This window comes from Bombus huntii, chromosome 4 (genome assembly GCF_024542735.1).
Source record: "Bombus huntii isolate Logan2020A chromosome 4, iyBomHunt1.1, whole genome shotgun sequence".
Classification (NCBI taxonomy): Eukaryota; Metazoa; Arthropoda; class Insecta; order Hymenoptera; family Apidae; genus Bombus; species Bombus huntii.
Genome location: NC_066241.1, coordinates 5,717,153 through 5,729,630, shown reverse-complemented (window position 1 = coordinate 5,729,630; position 12,478 = coordinate 5,717,153). Strand labels below are relative to the sequence as shown.

Genomic DNA, 12,478 nt, shown 5'->3' with positions numbered 1-12,478 from the left:
TACAAATCAGTCTCGTCTTTTTCCTTTTTTACGAGTGCGCAATAAAATAAATCGCATTTTTCACACGATAATTTAAACATTCGACTAACTTCGAGTCACATGCATGCGGTATATTCGATTCTCGAATCGAGGCCAGAGAGACGAGCCTTGGCTCTCATTCGCACGTCTTCGCGCAACACATACCATCTGGTTTTCCCTCGTTTTTCTCACGTCCTACGCTCTTCGTTCAGCCGCGTTCCTTTCAATCGCGACGCAACGCATTTATTCATCGATCTTCGGCGTCATCGCCTTGTACGTGCCAAAAATGGTACTCCGTTCGATGAACGTGACGCATTATCTTCTCGTTCACGTTTCACCAGGTCTATGATGTAATTTACGACTGGCTGTGAGATTTCTATCGAGCGATACGATAGGTATCGAGTTGTTTATACGAAGCTAGATCCAAAGGAAAGGCGGACCTCCGGGAAATGTAGTTAAAGTAATTGTTGGAGGCGGGTTGAACGCACCGATGAGAATTTCGATCGCTCCGGGACGTCGACGCGCGGGTGTTGCACGCGGAACCGTACGCTTCGACTATCATCGCGGAGCTCGAAGGATGCTCGCGTTACGAGGACCTTTACTGTTAGGCACCGCTTTACGACGCCAGGCGTCTCTTTCAGTGGATCGTAACAACACGGGCCAGCGCGAAATCCGTGGAAAACGTAACGGTATTGACAACGCGCGTACGCTTCGCGGCTCGACGCTCCTCCTCCGAGTAACTTTATTTGTACCATTCCACCGAGCTGTGACGCGTAGATCGTTGTTTCGTTTCGAAGAGTACTCAGTTCCGTGCTCAATTTTCTGTTCCCATTCTGAAAGTTCGTGGAAAGGAAAAACACGATCCTTGCAATCGAATTGGGGCCAGTTGTAATATTTAACAAGTTGACTGTCACTGTAGTTATCGGTGAACGATGGTAATAAATATTTTAGAATGATTAAATTGACGTAAATCTTATCGACGAAAAAGTTTCCAATAACCAATTTCGAATGACGCGTACTTGGATGATGTTGCCAGATAAAAAATGCGTAAATAAAATATGATATTTTGCAAAAACATTAATAGCGCGGTATATTTTAATCTATTCTCTTTGTTGTTCTTCTCGAGTATCTATGAACAGAAATGGATGTTATAAAAATATAAATTAGTTTTTAAATACTTGATCTTAGCGTCCATTATAATTTTACTACCTCTCGCGTACGAGTACGTTTCACGCCTCTTACGAATAAAATATTCCGCAAAAGAAGATATCTGAAGAGATACAAAGCTTCTGATTGCAACGGTAATACGTTCAATTCTAAAAGTTGCGACTTAAAAGTAGTTGGATTCGTAATCGTCTGAGTTTTTACGCGTTTTAGCGTGAAAACGCAAGATGGTTCGTATCCTCCAGGCTCAAGGTTGCTGATGGTGATTTAATTCGCTGGAAATAACGGGGAGATAAACGTCTCATTAGCATTCGGCTGGTGACGCAAGCCATATGTTAAACAATGGCCGTGCGAGTTTCAGTTCGTGGCCGCTTTCCACGTTCCGGTGTTGGGCTTTCGTGGATAGCGAAAACAAAACCACGTCCCTCGACGATGCCTCGTCTTCAGCTGCTGGACGGAATTGTTCGTTACCTCTCTGCTACTTCCTGAGACCTCGCTCGCATACGAATGAGCAACGTTCCGTTGCGCCTCGTGGCGGATTCGACGGAAAAAAAAGAAAGAAGCGATGATTGATCGGACGTTTCCTTTGTGTAAAGGCATAATTTTGCGGCGAGGTGTTGTAAAATACAGTCATCGAGTAAATTTAACAGCTAGAAAGGTCGTAAATGGACTGCAGGAAACTATATACATTAGATACAACGTAGGAAATTGAACTGGCAGAGATTTAGAAAGAAAGACTTTAATTTCGCATGATGGTTACTAGTGTATAGTTACATGTAAGTCGTACAGCAGCCCTAATGATCGACCTCGTACGCCGACAAGTACGAAAGAGTAAGGATGTTGTTAGATTATTATTTTTTAAATTCACTATCGGTTATACTGTCTTATTTTAATAAATAAACTCGTGGAAGTATGCCATATCCTTTTTGCAGACGTGGAATCGTGCATGAAGGTAACACAACATTAAGTTCATCATGCATCGAGGTAATGAAATTGAGAGACTTAGAAAAAGTGGAGTTAATCGGTTTGACTTCTGAGAAACTCGTATAAAATACAACGACCGTATACGTGTATTACATTTCTCACACGCGATTAACATTCATAAATACGTTAAAAAATTTTTAACGAGCGCAACTGAGAAATAGAAATTCTTATCTTCTCCTGGTGTTTTAATAAATTTATCTCTAATTACGAAGAATTCGAAGATACGATTTTTCGTTTCTAAACATCATAGTAATGCTACGAAAGCTAGGAAAATAATTAAAGGGAGCGACGAACAGGCTTCCAGCGGCATTTTGAGTTAATAACAAAAATTTTGGAATTGGTTCGATGACGAAGAACGGGCGATGAGAGCAGCACACGTTACGCCAGTCTAGTTTGTACTCGAACCAACTCGAAGAACTTTCACTTCGCAACGGAATAATTCTGTCTCGCCTCGTTCGGCCGCTCTCTCGTTCTGAGCTCGCGGTGGGCGTATGTTTTAGGCCCGAATCACTTGCCGGCTTTTATACTTTGTTGATTCATGCCGGATGTTGCCACAGGCAAATACGATGGACGTCTGATCGTGTTCAGAATAGGAATTTCTTAACGCGCTGCAACCGAGTCTGATTCGTTTCGCACGCGGCATCGTCGACTGCTTCCTTCTCTTCTTAAAATAGCGATATCTTTATCGATACTCGTTTCGCTTGCAAACGTGACTCTTAATCGCGTCGTTTCTAGCCAAATATGGCATCGGCAGATGATATCTCGAAGGATAGCATATAATGCAAGAGCAACCGACTACTAAAGTGTAAAAATTGTCTACTGAACAAATTAAAATGGAAGATAAACCACTGTACAGAGGTTTATCTTCTCATTTTCGACAAGGTACGATTTAATTAGAAAACGACGAACAAATTGATCTGCAACGATTTTAATCATCGTCGTAAATTATGATAGATGTCCTAAATTATGACAAAGAATATATACACATATACACACGATATTGTAATAAGTAAGCGAGTGTTTACTGTTTAGTCCATGATGTTTTTTAATTTGCACGCTTTGGAACGATACCATTACTTGCGAAAAGAAGCGGCGGGCCTTCAAAAACGTATGATTACAAATCCATAAAATTTCTCTAAAAAGCGACGAACAGATGATGTCAAGCGTTCTGATAGCTCTGATGTTAATCGCGTTTGCCTCAACACATAAATCTATGCGGAATATGTTTTCGCTGAAATAACGAGCGAAATTTGATTATCGAATGCTAATGAAGCTGTGAGTCTGGTTTCCAGATTTAATTCAACGATGTTTAAGTTAATCGATTTGGACGCTCGTTCACGAAGAGGAAACATTAATGGTCGGGATGTAATCGATCATCGGTTACAAGGCGATCGGTTAAAGCCAGGCTGTTGACCTATGCTTCCTTCCTATTCGAGAATCGTTATGAAACGACGCTAATTAACGCACCAGTGGCTGCTGACATGGGGAGTGGAATTAATTCGTGACGAGATACACCGCAAATTATACGAATTACCGCAGTGATTATGTCGAATCCCGACAGAAGTCAGGTTCATTGCTTTCAGAACAATTATCAGAATCAAAAGTTGGCGAGAACGCAAAACCATTAAAATAGTCGCAAAATTTTAAGAAATTCGCCAGTATCGTCCATATGAAATTGCCATGATAATTCACGAAAGTATCTGAACAGCGCAAAAAATGTTTACAGATATCTTATCTGCGATTCGTGTTCCGTTACAGCGTTAATGAACTCTCGAAACGTTTTGCATAACACGCACGATGTATTCGTAAAAAGTTTCTATAAACGTCGAAACATTTTCACGAGCGACTTTCTTACGCAGAATGGCGAAATTTCACTCAATTTGCAAAATTTATTATTCAACGATATGATGTTGGTTGAACTCAGTGACTAGAATTCTAGGCTGAACGTCTTTGTCCACGGGAACCGTTATTGCGTTTCGTAGCACACGAATCCGTGTCGGTGGATGACGACGACAAGCTTTCGACTTCGCTTGCATTTCTCCTTTTCTCGCGCGAATCGAATCGGTTTTGCAACAGATAGGTACGCGTGACCAAGGTGAGAGAGAAAGAGAGTCTCCCGTCGTGTCACTTTTTCCCATTAAATCGGTACAACGATTGATAAATATTTATTTTACCGCGTGCGCCTTAACGCGCTTTAGCCGGAGAAAAGGTGAATAGCGTAATAATTAAGGTTCTGTTTCAAGCTTGACGTCTCTCGCTAAATACCTAACTGTATCCTCCAGGCGTTCTTCGATGACTCAGATTTTAAGTCTCTTAGAAAAAGTCGATCTTTGGCAAACGCAATTCGCTAACAGCATTCCGAGGAAAATTGTGTTTTAAAGCGACAAGAAAATAATTTATAGTTTCATCGCGTACAAATTATACAGCAGTTGCAATTCATTAATTAACGTAATGCTATATATAATAATGTAATAATAGCTTAACTCTGTGTATATGATGAACGCTTATTAAAACGAATACTTTTATAATGATCCGTAATCACCTAAGAGGAGAAATTTCCTTCTGACACGCGCTATCTCGTACGCGTGGGACGATCCTCATCCACACGCAGTAAAAAGAAGAAAACTAGTACGAGTTGTCGGAACTACAGACATATTGTGTCATATCTAAACGCTTTCACGACACTGCAGGAACCACGCAGCTTCCATAAAACGTAAACGAATCGTGGGCGATTCGATGAAGAAAAAATTTACCACATCGCAAGGATTAAATTATTAAGCCGGTTCGTTATCCTTGATGGCGCCGCTTGTTCATAATTACGTCGTTCGATTAAGCCACTGAATCTATAGGCACGTTCGAGTGTCGAAATTAACATAAATATGGAGGGAAATCGTAAACGACGTGGGCTGGAGATTTTAGAATTTTCGAAATCTTTTAACCAGCATTTCATCGTATCGTTGATAATTAGATTGTGGATTTTTATTCATTTCGCGCGTGATCTAAAGATGAAAAATTGCATGGAGTGCGCGTAATATACGAAGATAAGGAGCTGATTATAGTTTCCTATAGATAAGATAAATTTCTTTAACGAAATCCTCTTTCTCTAGTTACGGTCGTAAAAATATAAATTTCTCACAGAAATTCGTAGCTTAGTAATGATGACTATAGACAAAAATCAGAACCACTAAAAAATAATAGAGGCTAGGAAAAAATAAGAAAAATAAATAACGATAATGAGAAAATATGACAGAAATGGCAAGAAATGGAGTTATTTAAGGACCATTAAGAGATAACTGAAAGGAGGTCATGAAAAAGGACATCGACGAATTCTTCGCATTGACCCGTTCTTTTTTTTTTTTTGCAAAAGGTGTCGCAATGCAAGCGCGTGGGAGTTTTGCGTTATTTGCACGGGAGATACAAACGTGTCGAGGCACGCGTGTCACTGTGGTTGGCGTGTATGCGTCGCCGACTAATTGATAGGTTTTGTCACCGTTTCCTTCTGTCTGCCTACCGGATGATATCATTGACATGGTAACACATTTCACGCCGATACCCTTACTGAGCGCCGCGACAAAATGGCATGACTTTATTTGCATAAAGTGAACGCGCGTGAGAGTGCAACACGTAGAATTTCCCTTTGTTTTGTCTCGTTCTCCACAAGAGAAATTACGAAGCTATTTAGAAAAGCGGCTCGTAAAATGAAATGTGGTTCGGCAATGCTAAATTGGATAAATTGCTCTGAAAATTGTAGTTTCAATATTTTATTATTAGCTACGTTTGTATTGATAATTATAATGCCTTCTAAGCAATTATTTTCCCACTTTTATATATACGAAGTAATGGAATATTTTATAATAACTCAGTTATTCGACTAGAAACGCTATAGGTTCCTTTTATAAAAAATTCCTAGATTATTCTCTATCAAAAATCCGAAATTAGAGAGTATCGAAACTTTCGCGATGTAGCTGAATATCAATCTCCCAAAGTCCATGCTATTTGATTCCAAAAAGATCTCCTCGTTCTACTAATTGAATTTCAACGATGTAACATTATCTCATTCGTTAGCGTTACCCAATTAAATTATACGATAAATGCTGAATTTCAAGCAGCGTATGGTATCATTTTGTTACATCACACTTTTTTCAAATCGCTTCCGTGAATGTTTCGCGCGGAATTGCGGAAATGGCGCGATATCGACACATCTGAAATTCGTAGCGAGGAGGGTGGTTAATTTCCACGATGAGAATTTAAAGTCAACCGATAGGTAATCCACTAGGTCTGCCAGCTGTCTAGTCGTTTGACGTTGTGGAGTTAGGGGTACAGGAAGGCATCGGTACAAGCAGAAGGGACAGGCCACAGGTGTATCGTACTCGCACGTTCTCCTTTGTTACGTTCTTCCGAGTCTTCCTTTTCTGGATCTCGTGCTCCCATTCTCATCACGATACTCGTTAACAAGCTCTTAATAAATATCAACGTTCATTGAGACTCTATTTGCGAAATTGAGAAATTGATGAAAGATACGATTGTTCAATTTCGACTCTAAAAGACTCAATTTTTATGCAGTCTACCCAATCCCGCTGTACTATCCACGTGATTAAACGCTCGTTACTCACGAATGAAGTTAATATATGCAGACGAAGAGTACATTCGTATTGCAACATGAATTGTTTTGAGATACGACCAACAAAGGCCGTAAGAATTCTAAGGTATGCACGAATTCAAACATACGGCAAGGCTAAAAATAGGCATGATTCTCGGATTCTTCAGGCTTTTTCATGCTACGTCCCTAGTCCATTCGCAGCGAATCTTTATCAAGATCAGGACTAAATCGTCGAAGAAAAACTCGTAGGACGAGAAATCAAAAGCGCATCTTGCTATTTCTATTCCATCCTTCTTCGCCCTTCGTTCCGCCTCCTTTTCGCCGGTTTCTTCGATCTCGCTCTCTCTTTCCCTTTCTCCCTCGAACGTTTTCCCTGACGATCTTCTTCTTTTTTCCTAGCGTCCTTACCGCCGGTTCCCTCCTACTGTTCGTTTTTCCTAGCCATCTTTCTACGTTCCTCCTGCTCCTTCCCCTAATTGTCCTTCTCTTTTTCCTCGTGTCGACGTTCCACCGTGCTGCTCTCGCGCGTCCTCGATCGTTCCTCTCTTCGCGGCGAATCCTCCTCCCTGCACGTACAGTCGTTAACATTTCGCCGCGCGGTTAATCGCCAGCCCTGACTTATTGTGCGACGTGCCAGGTTCTGAGCTCGCGTACGATGCGTCCGTTCTGGGCTCGCCGCGTTCACCATAAGCCGCATAGCACGTAAAGGACGCCTTCCGCGAATCGCGTGCACCGGCGTCCCCTGAAAACTCCGCTTCCGGTGCCGTTGCATCGCCATGAAATCTTTATAGGTGCTTCGAGAACGACGAACGTCTTGGAATTTCTCAAATGTTTCTCGAATACTCGAGAACACAGATGTTGACAAATACTATACTCTAATAGTAGTACTTGAACGTTTATAGAAACTTTTTACGGATATTATTACGCGCGTCAGTCGAAACGTTTTGAAGTTTCGTTAGAATTGTAACGAGACACGATTATTATACGATATAATACGATTATATCGATGCAATTTGCAACACCGAGAATGTACATAGAATATACAAGATATTCTTGTAAATATTTCAAACATCATCAATATAATGGCGATAGTCGTGTCTCGTTACGGTACTCATGCAAAAAGTTTCCTATAACGTACGTAACATATTTCTAAAAATGTTCTATAAGCGTTCGAGTACCTCTGCCTTTTATTGGAAGCATGTTTTTGTCGTTTTCAATGCTACCGATGGGGTTTTTAATGCTTGAATTTCATCCGTCACGGATTTAAGGATGCTGCATTGAAGCTTGAAAGCGAGTTAAAGTTCCTTGCATGCCTATAATTAGGTACGGAGCAAAACCTGACGATCTTTAGTCACGAAGAAAACCAATTAACCTACAATCATCTGCTCTATCTGCGCATTGTGTTCCCAACGTGTGTACCGGCCAAGTTTCTTTCATTTAAAAATCTTCTCACACTACCTTTCTTTTTACCATAATTTATGTTGAATTTTAAAAACTACGAGGGAATAAAATATTCTTTCACTAATTTCCTTTAACCTGATATCCTGCTGTTGCATAACAGGTTGCTGCTAACTATCCTTGCACCTAGCGGCCCAGAAACGGGCTTCTTAAATTTCAAAACACAACGTAACCAGGAAATTAGGTTTTCAGGGCCAGGGCTAACGTAAGTCGATATAGTTAGGTTCGGGTTTATTCGTGAGGGGGTCGCGAATGCCGATATACGGCTGGAACAGGTGTTCTCGTGTCGGTTCCCTCGGTAAATAGCATCGACTAGTTTCTTCATGTTGCACGTCGAGCCTGCATTTTTCGTTTGTTCATCGTCAGAAACTTAATATTTCTGTTCGTTGAGTTTTTGCTCCTTCGTTATGCATCAGCGATCTTAATAATAATGTTTCGTTGTTGCGCGAAGGATTGTTTTTCGAGTGAAACTGACGTTGGAACACGATGTCGTAAGATCAACAATTGGACGAACGTAACCCAGGAAATCGTTAAAAAAGTACAAAAGGGTTGTGTCTGTTTGACCACGAGTCATCGTGAGAACGAATCCTATTGCGGTTCATCTTACGAGAAATGATAGAATTCTGCGGGATATAATTTTTCATAAAAATTTTGTTAGGTGGAAATTAATGTGTTGACAGATGTGAATTAATTGGTTTCCGTTTCAGCCAAGATGAAACATCTTTGGCCGTTGGTGGCGTGGATACTTCTATTCCTATGTCCAGTAAGTAGAAGCGATTTTATTTCGTTGAGAGTATTTCTAATTAAGAGCATTATTTTCCTTGGAATTTTAATTAATCTGTTATTTTCTTATCTTTAATGGTTACACGTGCGAGCGTTTAACACGTTCTACATTGTTTTTGCGCGATTGTGTGTATCAGCGTCGGCGCATGAAAGAAAGTGTGTAGATTAAGATTTTTGAAGCGTAAAATACTCATAAAATTCATAGATGCAACTAGAAAAGTGATTTTAAATGTTCGACCGTACGCGAGGTAATATTCTAAACAGCATCTGTAACATCTTCTAGGCCGAATCTCTGAGAGGACTCGGCCACGGACTAAGGAGAGAAGTGTTCTTCCTGAACCTCGAAGACGGCTACTTCGGCTGTCAGGTAAACGAGTCGACGGACATCCTACAGCTACTGGAACTCTCCAAACTGTGCGACAACAACGTCGATTGTTACCAAGGGACGGACGAGCAACGCGAGAGATTAAAATGCACAGGTAACGTGTTATACAGTATCTTTGCTACATCCAAGGAAAACAACGCGGAAAAATAGTTGTCCGACCGGATCTTAACAGGAAAAGAAAGGCTTTACCTGTTCCACGACGCGATCGCGCTACCGTTACAATCTTCGCTGTTCCTTTACGTCATTCTGTTGTTCTCGGCACCGATTACGCCAGCAAAGCGATCCTCGCGTGAAACCGCAAACATACTTACGCCTCGCGCGTAACGCAGCCTCGTCATAGCAATTACGAGGAGTCGCGAACTTGTCATCACGTTTCTACTCCATCGAGTCTGTCTTCCGCCGTCGATTAATCGGCGACATTCATTTTTATTATTGTTATTCCGCTGGTGTTTGCACGCGCGTTAAACGCAGGCGTTTTGCCTCGACGATCACGAACGGATGGATGATGAACGCGTTACGTAAGGGAAACGAATTACTCATAGTAATCGACATGATTTTTACCCGATGCTGTTTTCTCATAGGATGACTAAGGGATTGTATACCCACGATGAATCGGTAATTGATTTACACCTTTCTGTTTGAGATAGACGATTGTACCAAGGAGGACGGCACCAGGTGTCTGAATGGCGTCTGCTTGGACTCGGTGTGCCATTGCAACGACGGTTTTGGTGGTTGCAATTGCCAGGTGCCAGGTAAAAACTCTTGAAACTAATCTTTTACTCGTAAATAATCTAATCAAGTAATTCCTCTAACTTCTCAGAAGGCTCAAGTCGTTTGGTCAAATTTTAGAAACGTTATTCTGTATTAAAGTACGTCGGAAAATTAGAAATTAAATAATAGAATAGCTCTCGAAGAACAACTTATTAATTAGAAAATTTTGAAATTGCCGAAAGCTACTGAGTATTTGGAAAGTAAATAAATCGGTCGATTTGAATAAATGAGAAAAAGACCGAAGTATCTACTTTCGACAATTTGCCATGTTACCACTAGACAGTTGAAATTTAAAGCGCACCTTTACTAAGTTTGTCAATACGTAGTGGTCATATTTTATGGAAATGTAAACACATGTTGCAGACGAGAACGAGTGCAAATACCGTCCCTGTGATATATTCGCACATTGCACGAATACTCTTGGTAGTTTCCAATGTTCCTGTTTCCCTGGCTATCAAGGCGATGGTTTCCACTGCGAAGGTACGTACGCGTGTCTGATCATTCTCTCTCGCACTCTATCATTCTGCTCCATTGATTTCTTACGTTATACGAGATCGTTTTATTTTCGTTTGGACGCGTGTCTACAGATATCAACGAGTGTGATAACCCGGTACTTGCTGCGAGATGCGTGGAAAACGCCGAATGTTGCAATCTCCCGTCGCATTTCCTATGCAAATGCAAACCTGGCTACATCGGCGACGGCGAGGTGCATTGCGAGGATGTGAACGAGTGCGCGATATCTGGTGCGTGTGGTGATAATACGGTCTGCAACAATATTCCGGGGAACTACACTTGTGCCTGTCAACCTGGGTTCACGGGAGACCCCTACGAAACTGTAAGTATTTATATATGTATACACAGGGTGTCCCAATTATTTCCGCCTATACGTTGTCAGTATATTCTATGGGATAAAAAAAAAAAAAAAAAAAGAAAGAGAAGAATCAGAAAGAAATGTCATACGAGCGTATGCCATTGGGAACATCGTTAAAGAGATACAATAGGAAAAAGAAACGATAAAGGAAATGAACAGCAACGAACATTTACTATGAAACAAGGTATGGATAGATCAGGAATATCTACGTCCAGTAGTAGTCAGAAGGTATCGTAATACTTCGATGACTATTGGTATATAGGAAGTATGTAGGAATACGAATTAATAATAAAAAATATAGACAAGCCTGTAGGTAAAACGATATTGTACAAATCTCACTGTGTAAGGCGTATACTTTCTTTTGACTCTCACACTGTACATGTATATGGAAAGTTTTTTGGAGGAAATAAAGATAAAATCATTGGGTGTTTGCATATGGTACAAGAGAATATTAATTTTGTGTAGTGTATCGATATCAACGAATGCGATTACGCGGGTGCTTGCGGAAGGGGTGCCTTGTGCGTCAATCTTCCGGGCGCCCACAAATGCGAATGTCCCGAGGGATATAACGGCGATCCTGAAGAAGAATGCGTGGACGTCGACGAATGTCTGCGCAGTCCTTGCGGTCGTTCAGCTGAGTGCACAAACGTACATGGCAGTTTCCGCTGCTCTTGCCCGGAAGGAATGAGTGGCGATCCTTGGGTAGGCTGTCACGGTGGGTAACTCGATTTCTAATTATCCGAAACATTTTCTTACTAACTTACGAGCCCAACTGAATTTCTATCGAATACCTCAATATTATTACGTATATATTAGTTTGTAGATTACATAGATTAGCTTATAAATCCTGATAATGGTAAGATAATGGTCGGAAAACAACGAAGAAGATCGATGCATTAAATATATTAATTAAATATATTAATTTAAATAACAATCTGAACTTCTTAATTATTCGAGATCCGAGAAAGACAAAGATAAATTGCAAAATATTATATACTCGCCTATTCGTTGATCCGCGGAAACGTACGAGCCTCGTTAATAGCGTTATTTTCGATAATATTAACAAAAGAAGATTCTTAACATAGATTTATTAGATAACACGATTAATAAACCATAAACAGATTAATTGAAACACGTAGTAAATAAATATTGACTAACCATCGCTAATAGATATAAACGAATGCGAGGAGGGTACACCGTGCGGCTCGGATGCTGAGTGCGTGAACACAGAGGGTAGTTTCGAGTGCAGATGTCAGACAGGCTATCAAATGGATGAAACGCATGGTTGCATCGATGTGAACGAGTGCAGCCGGTTGGATGCATGCGCGGAGAACGCAAGATGCATCAACGTACCAGGATCGTATAAGTGCATCTGCCCCCAAGGCTTCATCGGTCAAGGACTAACATTATGCGAAAGTCAGTCATCACCTAACTCATCTTATTA

The 12,478-nt window shown here is 40.8% G+C and overlaps 1 protein-coding gene across 1 annotated transcript in view; it reads left to right on the top strand.

Moving 5' to 3' along the window:
- The window catches only part of LOC126864543 (uncharacterized), a 118,252-nt gene that overhangs the window by 15,305 nt on the left and 90,469 nt on the right, over positions 1 to 12,478 (top strand). Inside the window, 7 exon segments of the mRNA XM_050616001.1 lie at positions 8,932 to 8,987; positions 9,291 to 9,486; positions 10,040 to 10,144; positions 10,527 to 10,643; positions 10,751 to 10,998; positions 11,500 to 11,749; positions 12,205 to 12,450. Coding sequence (XP_050471958.1) covers positions 8,932 to 8,987; positions 9,291 to 9,486; positions 10,040 to 10,144; positions 10,527 to 10,643; positions 10,751 to 10,998; positions 11,500 to 11,749; positions 12,205 to 12,450 — 1,218 coding nt within the window.